Here is a 17,159-nt window from a genome sequence, read left to right as displayed (position 1 = left end):
GCTCCTTCGAAGCCCAGTAATTTTCTTATCGACTCCGTCCGATGATGTAGCATTGCGTGTTCTGAATCTCCTATGAGCCAGCGGGGAAGGGCGGAATGAAGCCTGGTCGACACGCTACGTATTGTTTGGTGGATAGTGTTCGCCAGATTATATTGACAAAGGAAGTGCCATGCGAGAGAGAGCAGAAGAACAACTCCCAGTAGAACACCGGTGAATTCGGGTTGTCCGCCTTCGTAGTGGTATGGATTCTTGACAGCGTCTCGTTCGGGGGCTCCCATGCGGTTCATGGTGCAGAGCTAGCTCGGATGGTATGCTGAGGCACTGGATCTTGTATGAAGTCGTGGATTCGACATTGAGCGACTTTAATGATCCGGGTGCACTCTGTTCTATGATAGGGTTGCGGCGGTTGAGGATGAACTGTGCCTAGAAGATAGGAGTGCGTGCCGTGATTGAAGGTTCAGCCATTGCCAGTGGTGATATTATCATGTATTTATCGGGTAGAGGTCTGTTGAAACTGTGGAAGGAGTAAGAGTAAGAACAAATTCCGATGCAGTGAAGGAGCGGAAGTCTCGATGATGTATGTACGGACTGTATATAAGGACTTCCTCGCCGGGATGCTTTTAGTCAAACTCACTACAGCTTCAACCAAGCATCATAAGGTGTGAATATTGAGGGTATTTGGCGGCAATGGGCATGGATGTAGTGCAAGATGTTGAATTCCGGAAGCATATCGTTAATAATCGTAGATCTGATGGAACGGATCTAAATCAGTATGTGTTCAGCCACTTCAGCGATTAACGCCACAGATATGCGACAGGGATTTTAGCGGGGACATGACCGAAAATGGCAACTGAAAAACAGACCTGACTTATTATTACTAAGGTACGGAGCTGGTAGTGTGGTGATATACGAGGGAGGAGTATTAGACTTTGGTGTAGTATTACTAGATTCGTAGTATAAAACTAAGAAATTATAGTTAGTCGACTTCTTGTAACTGCCAATCATCGTCGCGTAGGATCCGAAGCAATTGCCTAGCTTTTACAAGTGGAGTGCTTTTCATTGTGTGCTGTTTGTTGATACACCTACCTGTATCATCTATCAACACTTTGTCTCCAACCTTTGTCTCCAACCGACTTGAACATTTCCCACTCCTCAATTTCATCCTCCCAATCGCATCCATAATACCAACCATCATGGATTCCAGTTCGGTCAAAGGGCTGGTTGATCCGGCCATATTCGATCAACTACAGCGGAAGATCGATGAAGACGCGGTGGTCCAGGAGGTAGGAGGTGCTTCTACCCAGAATACACACATGGCTGATTTGTTCAAGGGGCTTCGTGAAATCGTGGATCGTCTAGAAAAACAAAGTAAGCAAGTGGACGAAATCATCAGAAGCCACTGGAGTAGCAGCTGATAAACAGTTTGAAGGCAAATCTACCAAAGCTGCATTGTCTAAAACGCATGCCATTCCTTCCAAGTCCTGTACGTCACCATGGGTCGAACGAGCTTCATTACATGCCGAATACGCTGACATCCAATATAGTGGCCTCAGTAATTCAAGCATCAGAAGCATCAATACGCCAGCAGCTGCCAGCTCTATCGAAATTGGTGCAGGTTGCCTCGCAGCATCCGTATTATCGATGGAACGGGATCTGGTCACGACAGATTCAGGACCTGGTAAGCACCGCCAGATATTCTCCACGCTTCATTATGCTAAGCCAATCAGGTTTTCGACATTGTCTACTGCGGATGGTTAGGAGGGTTCGCCAACCAACCAGGCCAATCTGAAGGAAGAAAGGAAATTGGGAAGCTCCTGACCATCGACGAAGTTGCGGACATCATGCAAGGCAAGAGTTGCGGAATTGGAATATCAGAAATGCGCTGACCATTCTGATGCATCCAGTGCCGGCGAACCTGAAAGATCGAGACGAATTCCATCTGACCATCGAGGAGTATTTACATGCCCTGCTCTCTCTTATTGAGGAACTTGTGGGTCCCAATTCTGTTTCGCAAAGCAGTATTTGACACTAATCGTGAGCAGTCGCGCCTCGCTCGGAATTCCGTCACGCTCGGGGATTACGAGCGGCCGCAGCAAATCAGCCGGTTTATCAAAGATCTCCACAGCGCATTCCTCCTCTTGAACCTCAAGAACGATGCGCTGCGGAAGCGAAGTGACGGTATCAAGTACAAGGTCGGTCTCGCTTCCATCATTCTTCAAACTTCGATGTTGACTAAACGATATGCTCAGATGAAGGAGGTTGAAGATGTGGTGTACGACCTCACGCTGCGCAACTTGCTGCCCAAGTCTCCGTGATCTCTCAGCATTTGAGGGCATTAGTTTGTAGCCTAAACTCCCCCAGTGGGCCTAGCAGACACGTCCGTTATTTTAGCCATCTGCTCAAAAATGACCTTGCTAGACTTGGTTGGTCGTGGTTGGCCCCTGTCTCTCGTTTCCATTTCTTCATAGCCCGATTGGCCCTTCTGGCATCAACGGAGGCAGTCCAGAGGTAGGCAAACAGGAAGCAGGCGCCCAACGCAAAAGAATAGCCGATGCTTTCCATCGCAAACCACCACATAAACCCCACCCCAGAGGCCTCTTTCTCCGAATCATAGTCCTGGAGGTCCAAGAGCTGTGCCCATACCTGCATCGCAGACAATGCAACGCTAAAGGTAGCGAACAGGAACAACACCGGGCCGTAGTATTTGTTGATGAGCACATGGTTTCGGAAGGGGTAAAGGTTGAAGTAATTATGCCACCGCCATACCAGCGACGCCGAGTTCAGATGGCTCAGGTCCAGCTCGCCGAACGTCCATCGGGGCGCCTTTTCCAGCAACACATCATTCGCCAGGTCCGAAAACGCCGCGATGAAATGCGCGAACGGTTCGAATGCGATATCCGCCGGGAGTAGACCCAACTTCTGCGCCAGCCGGAAATCGGACGGATAACGGATGAGGTAGTAGTAGGTCCGGAGAAAGCCAAATGTGTTGTGCACAATGCGCATTCGATCATCCGGACTTAATGATTCGTTCTCCTCGTCTAGGAGGAACTCCCAAAATGCAAAGGACGTCAGATAGGAGGGGAGCGGTCGGATAAACATGCGATCGTCCGTCCGTATTAGGTGCAGGCGGATCCGTTCCGTCAAGATCACTCGGAGGCCGAGAACCCCTTGCTCATGCAAGCACGAGATGCCATCGTAGGGGGCATGTTGCCGCACCCTTATAAGATGGGTGTCGAAAAAGTCAATGATAGAATGTTCCCTTTATAGACCATTAGCCCACCACGTTCTCTATATTTCCGGGAGGGCCATCGCTGTTTGCTTGCCGGCGACTTACAGCAGGTATTCCGGCAACTGGACGGAGTTTAACCGCACGCGAGGCTGGCCGGGGAGGGTTTGATAGTCGGAATCCCGCCGGAGCAACACGCGACGCTTCTCATCCACGCCGGTGGGAAGGTATTCCAGGTCATGGGCGAGCTGAAGCTCGCACTCAAAGGGTACGCCAGTCGCGGCCGAAACGTTTGTGGAGCTGGTATTCGTGATTGGCCTGGAGACCAGAGTTGGACTTGAGGTCATAGTTTCGCTTCTCTGCGTAGCCATGGTTGCGGCCGCGTTCGCATAGAAAGGAACAGCTGGTGATGGGACATCGACACATCGTGAATCAAGTCGCAGTGTGTCCGACAGCTGAACAGCAGAGGTAGTGTTTGATAGTCCGTCCTACCTCGTATTCCTGCATAGGAAAATGGGTAAATAGCGCTCCCAATCCGGGATAGCTTACTCGAACCCGGAACGGCGAAACCCCGCAAGATCAAGTCCACACTCCACAACTGGCAAGTGGGGAGTGGCAATATTTCCTCTCAGCTCGGACGCCCCTATGAAAAGAACGAGAAACCCGAAATATAGAAAGACATGTCGATCAAATATAATCGAGCTGTTGCGCCCCTCAATAAGAGGATGTAAGCTGACGATAGGGTCTTTGCGGTTCTGATGACTGATTTCGAGCAGCGTAGCGGGGTTTGCGTCAATTGATAATGGTTGGAATGGAGTCTCAATCCAAGCTGCTCGCTCAAGCGTGTCAACAACTCTCGCGAATAAACACGTCAGTGGTAGAAATCTGTGAGAGAACGAAAGCGCAGTTTCACACCGCAGTAGCTTGAGACAATGAAACACGGTGCAATCGATTTTTGATATTTGCGGTTGAAAAGAGCGTCATCGGCCAGATAATACTATAAATAAGGCGTGTTGAAATGCCTTACCAAGGTGGTTTTTTCCATGACTGTTGAAGTCAGGTACACAGAGAATCAAATGCAGCTACCATTCCCAGAATCAATTTATCCCCCGAATTCCCACATTCCCTTAGTAATCGTCTCCTCGGGAGATCACTTCCTTGCAATTGGGCCGGAGCAGAACGGTCTGTTGAGAAGATGGCGTCAGCATATTCTGCGTCTTCAGCTGTGGACCATACTCACATGCTCAAACTGTGCGACGTACGAGCCAGGAACGTCGACTAACGGCCCATAGGACTCGACAATGCCGTTCGAGACGAGCGTTTTCATGCCGAGGTGGTAATGCTTCACTCCCATGCGCTCAAGGTAATTTCGGGAGAAGACAAGAGTTCCGAAGTTCTGATCGATCGTTTTCAGCAGCGACTTCGCAGAGGCATGATGGAGCCCAGCAGCGCTGACATGCTCATTGCGCCCGTAGCCGTAGACACCTACGTCATCCCTGAGATGACCTTTGCCGGTGGTACCGAAGGTTTCGATGGCGAACACATCACCTTCTTCCATGCGTTGGTTGGTTTTGGTCTTGACAAAGGGGACTTGCTTGTCCCCATGGATCTTGTAGCGCAAGATGTTATGGCCAGTGATGGTCCGAACCGCTTTGACAGGGATGATCTTTCCGTTGATCTCGACTTCGTAGCTCTCCATCACTTCTTGGATTTCTCCACTGATGTGATCGATCCGGGCATCGATGCCAGCTTCCTGCGCGATTATTCAACGTTGCAGACGCCATGCAGAGCAGATTCGCTTACCTTGAGCCCCGTATTGGTGGCTGCCTTGACGGCCGCGAGCAGATTGTCGTAGACAGGATTGAAAGCCAAGGTAAAGGCGCTATCAACAATCCTGCCGCTGACATGTACCCCGAAATCCACTTTCAGGACATCGTCGTACTGGAGGATAACCTCCTTGGCACCAGGATTGGGCGTCCAGTGCGCCGCTACGTTGTTCAAGCAGAGCCCAGTCGGAAATCCCATGCCGGCTTTGAGAGCGTCTCCGGTATCAAGACCTTGGTGATTGGTCAGTGCCCGAACGCCGTCCTCGATCTCTTGGGCGAGCTGGCTCATGGGAACGCCGGGCTTTGCGATCGTCTGCGCATATTGGCGGACCTGACGATGGACTTCGGCCGCTTTGCGATAGTCATTCAGGAACTCATCATCCATGTTGTTCACGACGGATAGGTGACGAAGTTCTTCGGCCGTGGTGCGTAGGAGATTATCATTGTCGGTGGCATATTCGACAATCTCGCCCTCCGGATATCGCTGATCGTGAAAGAGGTTGACGAGTGCAACCCTGGGAGGAATGGACTGATGTCTATCCAGTGCTTTTGTCTTCTTCTTCTTGGTCCTCTTCCTTTTCTTCTTCTTGTCTTCGAGGGTTAGCTTCAAGCGTGTATTAACGTCAGGTTGGCATACTATCGTTGGACTGGCCGCCGGACTTCAGCTCGGCTCCAATCTTGGCGTCGTCCTCGTCCCCGTCTTCGTCTTCCCCTTCGAGTGCACCCTGAAGGAGTCCACTGGCTGCTGCTGACTTGGGAGGGTTGACGGCAGCAATTGCAGCGTGTGCCGATGACTCTGCTTAAGATATCAGAATAGCTCAATGCATACCCAATATCTCTGCCCATACCATTTGGACCTCGACGGTGGCCATCTGGTGTCTTGGATCCCATGATCGGCTTCGACTCGTAGTCATAAGTAAGTACTGTAGGGTTACTGAGGTCGTTGTTGATACCATAAACCGGAAGCCTAAAGGTTGGCGTCCGAAGAGATGGCAAGAAGGAAGTCACTGGAGGTGATCCCCCGCATGTCTTGGCACACGCTTTACCATTTTAGGTGATATGATATGTTCCCCCCAGTGCATTACTCGTCTGACCGGGGCTTGGGCTAGTATTCGCGTAGTGACCATCCCCTCCGAGGACTAAGCTCTCTGACCGAATAGGGTTTAGATCGAGTACTGCAGGTTTACCAGCAAAAGGGTATGGTATAATATACTCCGTTGTCATGGGCCCAAACCACGAAGGATTTGGTAAGCTGGTAACGCTGTTGAATTGCTAAAGAGAGAAGGAGAAGATCTCTCTCACTGCGATCTGCTATTTACATCTGTGGGCAAACGGTCTACCTATCCCTTCTGCCTTAGGCCACAACACACAGACTGGGCGAAGCCCAAGACTGTCACATCCGTATGCCGCAAAGTCTGACAGTATTTGAGAATCGGGACCCTTGGCCAAGACTTGCGGGACAGGAGGATTCGGACAAATTGAATATAAGATTACAGACTAAACTTACGTCCCTGGTACCGTATATTCCGTATTCTATACGAAAAGTGAGTAATCTGATGATTAGTCTATGATCTTATATTCACTTGGTCGAAATCCTCCTGTGCAGTGGTCTTGACCAAGGGTCCCGGTTTTCAAATACCATACTCCGTACGTAGTACCGAGTACGTATATATGCCTGGGTCGTCATCAACCAAACATCAACCTCCCACCTTCCGTATGCTGTTCGAAATTAATCCTTGACTTGAAAGACTCGCTCGCCATCGGCTGCAATCCACCCGAAAAACAATCAAAATGGACGGAAACTCGCAACAAAAGACCATCCCGACGGTGTACAACATGTCCTCCTCCAAAGCCCGAGAAGTTCTCTGGGCGCTAGAGGAGATTGCTGACGCCGGCATCAAGTACAATATCGTGAATCTTCCTCGGAGAGGCGCGGACACCACCAAAGTACTCAAATCACACTTTCCGCTCGGAAAGTCGCCCACAGTTACGCTGGAACACGTCGACGGGGAAGCGGAAGTCACATATCAGATCATACCGAACGTCCTGACCGAAACGCGACTCATCCTCCAGTTCATCTCGGACCACTACACCGACGGCATCTGGATCCCGGAGTCAGAGGAAGACAAAGCGCGAGACACCTTCTTCCAGGAGTTCGCGAATGGCTCTCTACTGGCCAAAGTCAACTTCATCGTCACGTTCGAAGTCATTCCAGCCATGCTATTCTTCCCATTACGACAGCTTACCCTGCTAATGGTGCTGCCTATCCGCCTTCACTTCATGAACGATCTGACTATCTCCTACCAAATCCTAGATGATGCACTGTCCGAGGAGCGACCGTGGTTCTCAGGCAAGAAACTCGGCTTGGCTGACCTCAACATGATCTTTCCCATGGACCAGGCGGTTGGCGGAGGCTACATCAAATTGGAGAAATATCCCAAATTAGCCAAATGGCACGACACAGTGATAAATCGGCCGGCATACAAACGGGCGTTGGAAAAAGGAGGACCGTACGATCTTGCAACGTACGCCTAGATCCCGCTTCGGAAATTTGTGAGGGTGCTTTCCTGCTTTCCTGCTGTATCTTCTGTTGGATCGAATGGGCAAAAGAATCCGAAAAAAAGCATTTATAAAACGCATGGATTCTTTGACCCCGGCCTCCCAAAATTTGTCAACCTAACTACTGTTCCAAGATGACTTGGGAGAATCGATCAGAAATGGCGGCGAGAGAGACCCGGCCACGGGTTTGTTCAGCCTTTTGAGCAATCTGAAGTAATAGTAACCTATCTTCTTCTTCTTCTTCTTCTTCTTCTGCGTGCCCACGTATAGCTCTACACTCGCAATTCCCAGGTATCTGAACACCTGTCCGGCGACTCAAATAGTTCTGGTAGCAACCACTCATCAGCGGTGCCCCCAACGCCCCCAACGCCCCCAACGCCCCCAACCTCGATGACAAGAGCATTCCATTCCTTGCTAATTAGCACATTCTTTGGTTTTAGATCCATATGCGTCACCCCCAACTGATGCACGGATGCCAAAGCCGTTGAGATGTCCCATGCCCATTGTAGCCACCAGGACTGGCGATGATCCAAGGTTCCGGGGATTGCAATATATCATGAAGCGTACCGTTTGAATGATATTCGAGAAGGATACCACGAAGAATAGGTGCGGCGCCGGATTCCCTGGTGTGGTATGAACTGCTAGATACCGCCGCTGCAAATAGCTGCTCGATCCGCTTGCTGCCATGAAACACCACCAAATTTCGCAGCTCTTGCTCGAGAACCTCGGTGTCATGTAGAAAGTACATCGGTCTATTCATGCCTTTGTACACGCATTGATATTCGTTATCCAAGATGCGCGCTTTGTTGACATGACCACAGAGATCGATATCTTCCTCCTACTTGATGTTTTTGAGGGATATTGTGCGTCCAGGACCTAGGTAAGGGGGATAGCGTGTATACTCGTGATATTCCTGCACGTGAAACCTTAGGTATGCCTTTCGGAAAGCTGCGGAGCTGGAGAGCTGGAGAGCTGGAGGAGACCATTGAGGGCAACAGCTGATTTGGCGAGGGAGATATCAGGCAAAGTAGCCCGCGTTTGACGCATTTTTCAGGATACAACTGACAACGGTGGATCAATTAGCAATAAAAAATAGAGGAATAGACTCGCTTTGGTGGTGTTAGTTGATGGCGAAGTAGGAGTTAAGGCAGCGGCGTGTGATTGAGTGATTGAATGGTGAGAACTGAGAGGGTTTGTTGGCGTTCGTGTTTGAAACAATGCGAGAATGCAAGTAGAGAATATGAATAATCAAAGATGGGGGGCCGAGGTAGGAAACAGCGTTTTGGTTACTATAGTTCCTATCTCAACGACTGTCCAAGGTCTGTAGAGCTTGCGCAATGAATGAGAAAACAAGATGAGACAAATCACCAGTCACCATTTCCTCCATCTGCCGGATGCCATCCCTTGCTTCATATTAGTTCATAAATCATATCTCTACAGCATAAGCATGCCGGCTCCCATCGCTCCAGCAATCACGACTAGCAGAAAGAGAGAATCCCTCGAAAGATATGCTCCAGCTGTCGCCCCGCCGCCTGTCGCAGGAGAGCCGTTCGGTGCCCTTGTCGTAACTACGGATTGCGTCGCTGAAGGTATTCTACTGGTTGTAGAAATTCCAACTTTTGTAGGCGTAGGTAGCTGCGCGGATATACTACTTATATTAGCATCATCCAACGCGACGGCGCACGGGTTGGCGGAGCCACCCGCCTCGCTCAGATGAGGGCAGCCCGCCGTCAAGTTGGCCTCGATTCCAATGACGCCCGCCGCGGTCGGGCACTCGCCACCCCCTTGGATGGACGGCAGGTTGCCCGAGTCCGAGGTATTGAAGGTAAAGGTGCCCTCTGCAGCGACGTAGCCTGCGCCAATCCACAACAGACCGTCCTTTTCCGTGCAGTTGGTGTTGAGTTTCAGCTCCCAGCTCAGCGTCCACGTGGTCGTTTTCTGCAGAGACGAAGGCGCCCAGTAGTCCTGCCAGTTTCCGATGATCGTGGTGGAGTTGACGATGAAGAACGGGTCCGAGGGCGGCTGGCGGTTCTCCGCCAGAGACGATGCCCCCCGTCCGTCCGTCGTCGTATAGGGCCGTCTTGCCAAACAACTCCCAGCGAAATATGAACCCGAAGTCCCAGGCTACTTTTGCATTTTGAATCGCGAATATGAGCGGGAACGGCGACTGGACGAGGTATGATGTGTTCGGTCGCGGAACAACGAGGTCAACTTCGATATCTGTAGGGAAAGTGACTATGTTTTGCGCTACTGCCACGGGCAATAGCAGTATCGCGGGAAAGAAAAATGACTTCATGTTGATGAGGGCGTAATTCCACGGATCACGACCAAACTCACCGATGACCGAAGGGACATTTCATTATTTACTGAATAGGCAAGCCGAGGATGGCGCATCTGTTGGCTTTAGAATTATTGATCAAGGTGGTATGCAGTAGCAGCCTCTGTCGCCTCTTTACTATACAGAAAGTTCAGATAATAATTGCCAAGGCTGTAAGGACGCCAGTCCCTGTCAGCCAAGCTCCAATATACTGGGAACCCTAAAAGTCCCTAGCTAATAATTAGATATGTTGCGTTTCTGGATAGCTTTAGATGCTAATAACTTTCTATCTGTTGACATGGCCATTCGCAACAATACGGAGTAGAATTGTCCCTTCATCCACCATTGCTCATCCCCATCATCCCCATCAATCCCATAGAACCCCCCGATTTCGTGATCCCACCATGGAGCGCAACCCAATATCGCAGCCGGCACCCAAGCCCTCCCCCAAGCCTCGACCTATCCCCCTACTGGAAACCTCTGCGGCGCGCGTCTTCACCCACCTCCATCCCGCAATCCTGCTCAGCAGCTACCTTCTCCAATTCCCAAGCATCGTGGCCGACCCGATCTCCGCGCTGGCCATGTCGCTGCTCCCGCTGGCGCTGCTGCAAGTCACGTACACGACGATCTGCCTCCCGCCCACGGGGACGTCGTCGTATATGCCGGCGCCAAAAGCGACGAAAGCGGGCTTGAAGAAAAAAGGGGGGGCGAAGCAGACGGGAGGATATGCGACGAATCTTGCTGTAAGGATGGCTCACACGGTGGTGATATGCCGCTGACGTGGGGTAGACTTCCCTTCTCGCCCTTACGCTCGCCATGGTCTTAGGCCCCGTTCTCCTCACCATCGTCCTCATCCTGTTCGGCGCTCCGATCACCACGCATCTGCCGCATACCTTTCTCTGCGCCTGCCATATGTCGCTGCTGGCAATTCAGCCTTTGGTATACACGCATGGAGTTAATGCCGCCAAATGGCGCGAACTCTCAGGGCTCCTCGTGCCCGTTGATGAGGTGGTGGGAGGCTCCCTGGGGGTCTTCATCGGGGCATGGCTTGGGGCAATCCCGATACCTTTGGACTGGTATGTTAAGCCTACGATGCACGAAGTGTCCGGACCGGTTTCTAACTTCCCGATGATAGGGATCGAGAGTGGCAGAAATGGCCGGTGACGATCGTTACCGGTGCATATATTGGGTATGCTCTATGCAAATTCCTGGGCGGCTCGGTCGCGATGGGTAGGCATATCAATTTTGGATAGAATTGATGGGTCGACCTTCGAGATTGAGTCATTCACCCGGGCACACGTCAGGCGCGGTACGTATTCGCGGTCGTATGCCGGGGCGTCTCCTTCTACTCTCCCAGCCGGGCCTTTCTCATCCAATTTCTCGAACCTGGATGACTATATATTATAAGTTCTTTCTTTGGTCGCCTGTTTGGTGCCTATGAGGGACTAGATATGTGCATTGTTTCGTCACAGCTCAGTGTTCATCTTGATAAGGAAGGTATGTGCTATCTATCCCCCTGGTTAGTCACAGGGCGAATAATCTCCCAGGCATCCGAAAAATTGGAGACCGAAGGGCATACTGCTTGCCTACTCAGGGGGCCGATGGAATATCCGCGTACGAATTGTACACGCCGACCGGAGCCCCGACGGTATGTATGGAGCCCTGGTGTTGAGGCTTCGTGACGGCACCAGTTCAAGTCTAGAGGGGTCGGAAGCATCCTCATCTTTTCTGGCGGCTAAGGGGAAGATAATACCTTGTGTCGCAGCATGCCTATCGGTGATGGGGGTTGATGATTCGTTGCCCATGGTGGATGCTACAACGCTGTCTGCCAGACATGGGCTGGAGAGATCTAGGAGCGAAAGGTGGCCATGTGGGTGGTGTACCTAAGCCTCACTGTACTTGAAAATTATAAGGTGGATGTTATGATATGCTTTGCTTGACTGAGCGCTACTTAGTGCTACATGTTATTCAGGACATGGAGACACAAGATTGACTGCGCGCGAGCTCCACTCCAAAACGTGGAATATCATGGTAGCCAAACCGCTAATGAGCCGGCGATGCTATCAATCATTCCTATCCAACTTCCCCCGTCCCCCACTCACCCGTCTCCACTCATCATACAAGCTGTGCCAGATCGCCCGCCCCGTCGAATCCATCTCATCGTTCATGGCTTTCAGTGTGCTGGCGGGGACGATATCGATCGCCGCGAAAATCCCAGGGATCAACGCGTCCCGCACGGCCGGGCCGAGGCGCGCGTCCAGCGCGTCCCGGCAGAACTGCATGACAATGTGATGCACATACTGCCCGGCGTAGTCTTTGGCGCGTTTGGTCTCGTCGACTAGATGGGCCTCGTGGTCGTCGCGGGTCTTCCGGTGGTGGCGTTGGACAGAGGAGACGGTAGGGGAGCAGAAGGTGGTAAGGAGGCGGGAATAGGCGGCGGCGTCGGCGGGGGTGAGATGGAGGGGGCCGTTTGGGACCCAGGAGGGGCGGTCGAGGAAGGGGCCGGTGCGGTGGTCGACGATGAAGAGCCAGGAGAGGAGTGACTGGAGGAAGGGGAGGAGGAGATGGAGTCGGCCGCGCTGGCGCTGGCGGTGGAAGGCGACAAGGGCTAATCCTAACGCGCATAGGCGACGGAAGATGGTGCTGCTGTCTTCGGGGGAAAAGGTGCTTCGACCGGTGGCAACATTCGCAAGGGAAGACAATAGGCATTCGCTGCTCCATTGCGACATCATGGCCGGCCTATCCTTCAACGAAACAACGATGAACGATGACAGTCGACCGAACATCCGGACATCGTCAGTGTTGCCTAGTTGGATGCAGGCATCGAGGAGCAGCCTTTTGAGGACGTCATCCTCGCTCTTCCGTTCCGTGATACTCTCTGCAACGATGTCTAGCACCTGTATTGCTTCAGAAGCAAATCGTGCTTTTTTCGAAATTGCGGAGAGCTGAGAAGCCAAGCCGGACAGAGTCGCCACATCCAGTTCGGCGAGCTGCTTTCGAGCGGATTGAAGGGTGTCGTGCTGGGCTCGCACATCTCCCTGAGAAAGCATCTCACAAAGATATGCAGCGGACGTGACAGTCGAAGAGTCGATGTTCTGAGACTGGCGCTTCGGCTGTCCATGCGCGTGATAGGCCTTGCTCAGGCTGGCCACGAAAGAGTCCTGAACCTTTTCTTTCAAGTACGAGCTTTGGGCCGTGGCCAGTTGAAAAAGCTCGTTGACGAGCGATGATATAAGAGGATCTTCTAACAGCCCGCGCGTTTTCAATCCAGCCATGATCGAATCCCAAGCGCGTAGGTCTGTCAGCAGCTTCGAAGTAGGGTTTGGCACGGCCATCAATCGAACTAGGACGCCAAGAATCCTGCCGATCGATCGATTGTCCATCTTCTTGTCCTGTAACTTGTTCACGAGACAATCTATCACAGCTTCTCGGTGTCGGCGCGGAATGGTTCGCGGGAACAGGTGAAGATATGTAGATATGGGAACATTGGAAACACTGTGGCCGCGACCTCCTTTATGTTTTGTTTTCCGTTCGAGATCCCTTAGAACCTCCCCTAGAAGCTCGTCTCTGGCGGTACTCGGGCCGGCTTCACACAGATACTTCGCCAAGGAAGAAAGGGTCGGTTGGAAACTGGCGATATTTCCATGCGGAGCGTCATGGTCTTGGTGGACTTCTGCAGCTGAGGCTGCGTGTATCAACTTTTTGAATAGCGTCGTTCTTGTGTTTGATGGGATGATCGAGAATCCCTCGGGATAGAGCAGCAGGGTCGAGAGCGGAGCTTGAGTCGCTTTCGTTTTTCGATCTTCGCCTGTGGTATTGTCCAGGCTATGCTTGTCAAAGACTTTGCAGATTGCAGTAGCAGCGCTATCGATCGCCTTGACGGAACAATCCTCAAACTCAGGGATCGCGTCGGATGCTGAGGAGAATTGTGCGAGCAGGCAAACGATTTCCGGAAGGCACGACTCCACCAGACGATACCGAGCTTCGAAATTCGTGGGCTTGAGCCCCGACTGGATGCATTTCAGCAAGCTGGAATTCCAGAACGGTTCGAGTCTCTGACGACTTTCAGACGCGTCTAAGGAGGAAACCGCAATGTCTTGAACGCAACTTAGCAACCGAAAGGCCGGACGCAGGAGACCGACGGTTTGCTCGGAGATATCGCTTTTAATTCGAAGGAGCATCAGGTGGATCTCGTCGAATTGCGATTTTAGGGCGTCGGCAACATCGTCCGACTGTACTCCGCGAAGGAGGCCGTGAAGAACCACCAGCCCAGCAAAAGCTCTACCGCCTTGAGAGACGTCGGATTGCCAGTCCTTGAAGTCCTGACGCAGCGTGGCGACATAGGTTTCGAGGAGAGACACCACTTCCCCCATTGTAAGCGAGCCGACAACAGTGAGACCAACGGCATTACCCATAGCCTTCAATTGCCACGTGTTCTGGCCGTCAATACCGCCGCTCTTCGATGGCCAACTTTCGTGTAGTTGCTGGAACCACTCTGAGATGAATTCGGCAGGTTGTCTAGCAGACACGTATGCAGAAACCAGAGGAATGACAATTTCGTCGACAAAATTGACTGAAGCGGAGCCCGGTGACGGAATATCAATCCTACTATTGATAGACTCGTCATCTAATTCAAGAGAGGCAAGCCTCTTGAATATTGACATTCGCAACGTTTGGGGCAACCCGTCAGCGAGACTGGGAATGTTGGCTGCGTGAAACAGGAAAGCAGGATTGATTTGGAGAACCGCCGCCACAAGACTCCAGCGTACTTCCTTGGAGTCGTCAAGCAAATTCGAAAAGGATGCGGCAGCGCTCATCAGATCTTCGGGGAGCAGAGTCAGGGATTCCTGTTTCGCGGCCCTCAGGAGCTGCTCTAACGCCTCAGCGGATACTGTCGTCGATTTTGGAGATGGAGACTGGTATAGATTGGCACCACAGCAATCAGCTAGCTCAGAGAACACGGCCCGAAGCCATGGAGCATGCTTTAGCCTTTGCTGAGGAGTGATCAAGGGTGTGGCTCGGATGGCAATGTAAAAAATGGAGGTCGCCAGCTCGTACGCTTGGCCATCGCTTCCCAAACTTTCTCTATTTGAGGACACTGATCCAAGATAGTCTTTGAGCGGTCCAAGCAGGGAGCGAAGATAAGGGGCTTCGCGTCGTTCTGCGCTTTTGCCGTCAACACGGCCCGGGTCAGCCTCGAAAGCTCGAAACGTCGGGAAGACGACGTGTTTTATGAGCAGTCCTTCCATTTGATGCTCGATATTGGAGAGGTTTGTTCGAGAAGGAGAGTCACTGCGGACGGCCTGCATGGCCTTCGCACAGGACAGCAAAGCGGAAGCAGGGACGAGGCAGCGGGACGAAAATTCCAACTCCGTTTGGTCTCCTTTGCCACTAGCGATGACTCTAGATTTCCAGATCCGCAAAACAGGGCCCAGCGAGACCTTCACGTCCGATGCTCGTAGGATCTGCGCCGTAAGCGAGAGCCACAAGCCGAGCAACTGCGCGGCGTGAACGACGTCGGTCTGGAAGACGGAGCTAAGGTACTCCGCTGATACGGGAATGTTGGCTCTTTCCGCTTCTGCAGCGCCGATGATGGTTTGAAGCAGGGACGTCAACGCTTGGTGAAGTTGGGAGGGATCAGGGAGACCGGTATTGCGCGCCCGCTTTGAAGGACGGCCTGGCGATTCCGCATTCTTGCGCTTCTTCCCAACAGCCACACCCTTGGAGTGCTTTGACTCGGTCGTATCAGAGACAGTCTCAGCGCCACCTGACGTATTTGAGTATTGAACGACCCGGCCGCCGGCAGCATTCGCCTCTTCCAAAGTTTTCTCGACAATGAAGAGGATCTTTCTGGATTTCAGCACCCGGGCGGACACGGCGATCGGCAGTCCGTGTATGAGCTGCGCTACCAGATTGAACGACTCCGGTTTTGCGCGCGCCTCGGCGCTTTGGGAACCATCGGAGCCTAATCGTTCTAGGAGCCATCGCAGCACCCACTCGGCTCTTGCGACTTGGATTGCATGGGAAGTTGACTTCGAGTTTGGGCCTTTGCTGGCAACCCCGGCGATGACTGAGGCCGCGTTCAATCGGTCTTCGAAGGTGTCGTATGTGGAATCGAGAGACAGCAATTTCGGGAGCGAGGGTTCCCTCTGGGACTGAAATCATGATATTAGCCTTGGTTTGGTATGAAGATTAATATCATTACCTCTTTTACGGCGGCCATTGGGATGCCCAGCTGCACCTACGAGCTTCCACGGCCCGTCTAACCAGTACAATGGCCACAGATATGTATACGGTATTCTACCGGTAGTTACAGTGCAAGTATCTGATTCACAATAACTGGACATCTGGAATTTGGAGTCTTGAATATTGGAAAATTTAGGGAGCTCGGACCACCTTCACATCCATGTTCACAGTTCTGGTATGCGACGAAGTGACTTCGACGTCGTAATATCAACATCCGATCCAAAGTGTCAAGTTTGTTCTGCAAAGCTACTCATCATTACGGAGTACATGTGCGCCTTTTGACATCTCGGACCGAAGGCTACCTGGCTCATCAACCTTCGCGTTCCCTCAAGTTTGCATCGATCCATCAACAACCGACGTACTATCCACGACTACCGCCATGGCCGACAAACCTTCGACCACTCCTTCCTCCCCACCAACGACGGTTTCCCGTCCGTTGAGTGAAGCATTGCTAAATGATAAGGTGCGATCTCTAATCCACCGATTCCTCAATGGTTAAGTGCAGTCGCTAATTCTCGGCAGTGGGACCGCTGCCTTTCCTCGCTGCTCATCCGGTCGAGCATCGGTGCTGGCTTCGGCATTGTCTTCTCATTCCTCCTGTTTCGACGCCGGTCATGGCCCGTTTGGACGGGGCTGGGGTTCGGTGCCGGGCGAGCGTACGAAGAATGTGACAATGTATGACTCTATTATAAGGGCTAGAAGGGACACCGCTGATATGATATCTAGTCGTTTAAACGTGCCGCGACTCCGACGAAAGATGGTCTGAGGGTCATCAGACCTTGAGATGCAAACCGAAACGCCTGATACTTTCTCTCCAGTTGTACAGATCATGCGGTTATTCGTCCTGCAGCGCCGTGTACAATATCATAAAATAGACCTTCTGCAGTCTATCCGCATAAATATACCAACACTTGTTCCAACTTGTCCTGTTCTCGACGCCGTCTGGGTTGCCCAAACCTATACTCCCAAATATCGAGGGTGACTA

At 51.9% G+C, this 17,159-nt stretch overlaps 9 protein-coding genes across 9 annotated transcripts; 4 read left to right on the top strand and 5 right to left on the bottom strand.

Moving 5' to 3' along the window:
• The first annotated feature begins 975 nt into the window (after window positions 1–975).
• P152DRAFT_431649 (Translin) lies at window positions 976–2,536 on the top strand. Its single transcript, XM_033677424.1, has 8 exons — window positions 976–1,283; window positions 1,332–1,368; window positions 1,430–1,483; window positions 1,545–1,678; window positions 1,728–1,854; window positions 1,905–1,990; window positions 2,043–2,192; window positions 2,250–2,536. The coding sequence occupies exons 1-8, from the start codon at window positions 1,194–1,196 to the stop codon at window positions 2,313–2,315; spliced, it is 744 nt and encodes a 247-aa protein (XP_033536868.1). The 5' UTR covers window positions 976–1,193; the 3' UTR covers window positions 2,316–2,536.
• Window positions 2,248–3,752, bottom strand: P152DRAFT_431647 (uncharacterized protein). The gene is made up of 2 exons (XM_033677423.1): window positions 3,335–3,752; window positions 2,248–3,259 (listed from the first exon to the last, which is right to left on the bottom strand). Exons 1-2 carry the CDS (start codon window positions 3,595–3,597, stop codon window positions 2,383–2,385), a joined length of 1,140 nt encoding a protein of 379 aa, XP_033536867.1. The 5' UTR covers window positions 3,598–3,752; the 3' UTR covers window positions 2,248–2,382.
• Window positions 3,753–4,261: 509 nt separating this feature from the next.
• P152DRAFT_456282 (methionine aminopeptidase) lies at window positions 4,262–5,991 on the bottom strand. Its single transcript, XM_033678966.1, has 5 exons — window positions 5,901–5,991; window positions 5,690–5,848; window positions 5,030–5,643; window positions 4,467–4,979; window positions 4,262–4,410 (listed from the first exon to the last, which is right to left on the bottom strand). Exons 1-5 carry the CDS (start codon window positions 5,941–5,943, stop codon window positions 4,354–4,356), a joined length of 1,386 nt encoding a protein of 461 aa, XP_033536866.1. The 5' UTR covers window positions 5,944–5,991; the 3' UTR covers window positions 4,262–4,353.
• A 429-nt stretch (window positions 5,992–6,420) lies between these two features.
• P152DRAFT_456281 (putative glutathione S-transferase) lies at window positions 6,421–7,835 on the top strand. The gene has a single exon (XM_033678965.1). It carries the CDS (start codon window positions 6,844–6,846, stop codon window positions 7,585–7,587), a length of 744 nt encoding a protein of 247 aa, XP_033536865.1. The 5' UTR covers window positions 6,421–6,843; the 3' UTR covers window positions 7,588–7,835.
• P152DRAFT_499158 (uncharacterized protein) lies at window positions 7,660–8,413 on the bottom strand. Its single transcript, XM_033682291.1, has one exon. The coding sequence runs from the start codon at window positions 8,344–8,346 to the stop codon at window positions 8,026–8,028; it is 321 nt and encodes a 106-aa protein (XP_033536864.1). The 5' UTR covers window positions 8,347–8,413; the 3' UTR covers window positions 7,660–8,025.
• Window positions 8,414–8,918: 505 nt separating this feature from the next.
• On the bottom strand, window positions 8,919–10,036 carry P152DRAFT_480294 (uncharacterized protein). The gene has a single exon (XM_033681757.1). The coding sequence runs from the start codon at window positions 9,905–9,907 to the stop codon at window positions 9,275–9,277; it is 633 nt and encodes a 210-aa protein (XP_033536863.1). The 5' UTR covers window positions 9,908–10,036; the 3' UTR covers window positions 8,919–9,274.
• Window positions 10,037–10,332: 296 nt separating this feature from the next.
• Window positions 10,333–11,181, top strand: P152DRAFT_471848 (uncharacterized protein; the record flags this gene model as incomplete). Its single annotated transcript, XM_033681104.1, has 3 exons — window positions 10,333–10,671; window positions 10,718–11,004; window positions 11,064–11,181. 3 exons carry the CDS (start codon window positions 10,333–10,335, stop codon window positions 11,179–11,181), a joined length of 744 nt encoding a protein of 247 aa, XP_033536862.1.
• Window positions 11,182–11,870: 689 nt separating this feature from the next.
• On the bottom strand, window positions 11,871–16,250 carry P152DRAFT_512496 (uncharacterized protein). The gene is made up of 2 exons (XM_033682752.1): window positions 16,134–16,250; window positions 11,871–16,083 (listed from the first exon to the last, which is right to left on the bottom strand). Exons 1-2 carry the CDS (start codon window positions 16,149–16,151, stop codon window positions 11,992–11,994), a joined length of 4,110 nt encoding a protein of 1,369 aa, XP_033536861.1. The 5' UTR covers window positions 16,152–16,250; the 3' UTR covers window positions 11,871–11,991.
• Window positions 16,251–16,398: 148 nt separating this feature from the next.
• Window positions 16,399–17,148, top strand: P152DRAFT_456276 (DUF543-domain-containing protein). The gene is made up of 3 exons (XM_033678964.1): window positions 16,399–16,637; window positions 16,697–16,849; window positions 16,901–17,148. The coding sequence occupies exons 1-3, from the start codon at window positions 16,554–16,556 to the stop codon at window positions 16,955–16,957; spliced, it is 294 nt and encodes a 97-aa protein (XP_033536860.1). The 5' UTR covers window positions 16,399–16,553; the 3' UTR covers window positions 16,958–17,148.
• The last annotated feature ends 11 nt before the right edge of the window (window positions 17,149–17,159 follow it).

This window comes from Eremomyces bilateralis, assembly GCF_010015585.1.
Source record: "Eremomyces bilateralis CBS 781.70 unplaced genomic scaffold P152scaffold_4, whole genome shotgun sequence".
NCBI classification, from domain to species: Eukaryota; Fungi; Ascomycota; class Dothideomycetes; order Eremomycetales; family Eremomycetaceae; genus Eremomyces; species Eremomyces bilateralis.
The sequence above is the reverse complement of the archived record's forward strand: the minus strand, read 5'-3'. Positions and strand labels throughout refer to the sequence as shown.

What these genes read in the sequence shown, in the direction of transcription:
- P152DRAFT_431649 (XM_033677424.1), top strand. Translation starts at nt 1,194, where the DNA reads ATGGATTCCAGTTCGGTCAAAGGGCTGGTTGATCCGGCCATATTCGAT. An exon ending in TGCCATTCCTTCCAAGTCCT is followed by an intron (nt 1,484 to 1,544) that starts GTACGTCACCAT and finishes CATCCAATATAG; the next exon opens with TGGCCTCAGTAATTCAAGCA. An exon ending in GGACATCATGCAAGGCAAGA is followed by an intron (nt 1,855 to 1,904) that starts GTTGCGGAATTG and finishes TGATGCATCCAG; the next exon opens with TGCCGGCGAACCTGAAAGAT.
- P152DRAFT_431647 (XM_033677423.1), bottom strand. Translation starts at nt 3,597, where the DNA reads ATGGCTACGCAGAGAAGCGAAACTATGACCTCAAGTCCAACTCTGGTC. An exon ending in CAGTTGCCGGAATACCTGCT is followed by an intron (nt 3,260 to 3,334) that starts GTAAGTCGCCGG and finishes TGGTCTATAAAG; the next exon opens with GGAACATTCTATCATTGACT.
- P152DRAFT_456282 (XM_033678966.1), bottom strand. Translation starts at nt 5,943, where the DNA reads ATGGGATCCAAGACACCAGATGGCCACCGTCGAGGTCCAAATG. An exon ending in CGGCGGCCAGTCCAACGATA is followed by an intron (nt 5,644 to 5,689) that starts GTATGCCAACCT and finishes TAACCCTCGAAG; the next exon opens with ACAAGAAGAAGAAAAGGAAG. An exon ending in CCACCAATACGGGGCTCAAG is followed by an intron (nt 4,980 to 5,029) that starts GTAAGCGAATCT and finishes ATAATCGCGCAG; the next exon opens with GAAGCTGGCATCGATGCCCG.
- P152DRAFT_456281 (XM_033678965.1), top strand. Translation starts at nt 6,844, where the DNA reads ATGGACGGAAACTCGCAACAAAAGACCATCCCGACGGTGTACAACATG.
- P152DRAFT_499158 (XM_033682291.1), bottom strand. Translation starts at nt 8,346, where the DNA reads ATGACACCGAGGTTCTCGAGCAAGAGCTGCGAAATTTGGTGGTGTTTC.
- P152DRAFT_480294 (XM_033681757.1), bottom strand. Translation starts at nt 9,907, where the DNA reads ATGAAGTCATTTTTCTTTCCCGCGATACTGCTATTGCCCGTGGCAGTA.
- P152DRAFT_456276 (XM_033678964.1), top strand. Translation starts at nt 16,554, where the DNA reads ATGGCCGACAAACCTTCGACCACTCCTTCCTCCCCACCAACGACGGTT. An exon ending in AAGCATTGCTAAATGATAAG is followed by an intron (nt 16,638 to 16,696) that starts GTGCGATCTCTA and finishes AATTCTCGGCAG; the next exon opens with TGGGACCGCTGCCTTTCCTC. An exon ending in CGTACGAAGAATGTGACAAT is followed by an intron (nt 16,850 to 16,900) that starts GTATGACTCTAT and finishes TATGATATCTAG; the next exon opens with TCGTTTAAACGTGCCGCGAC.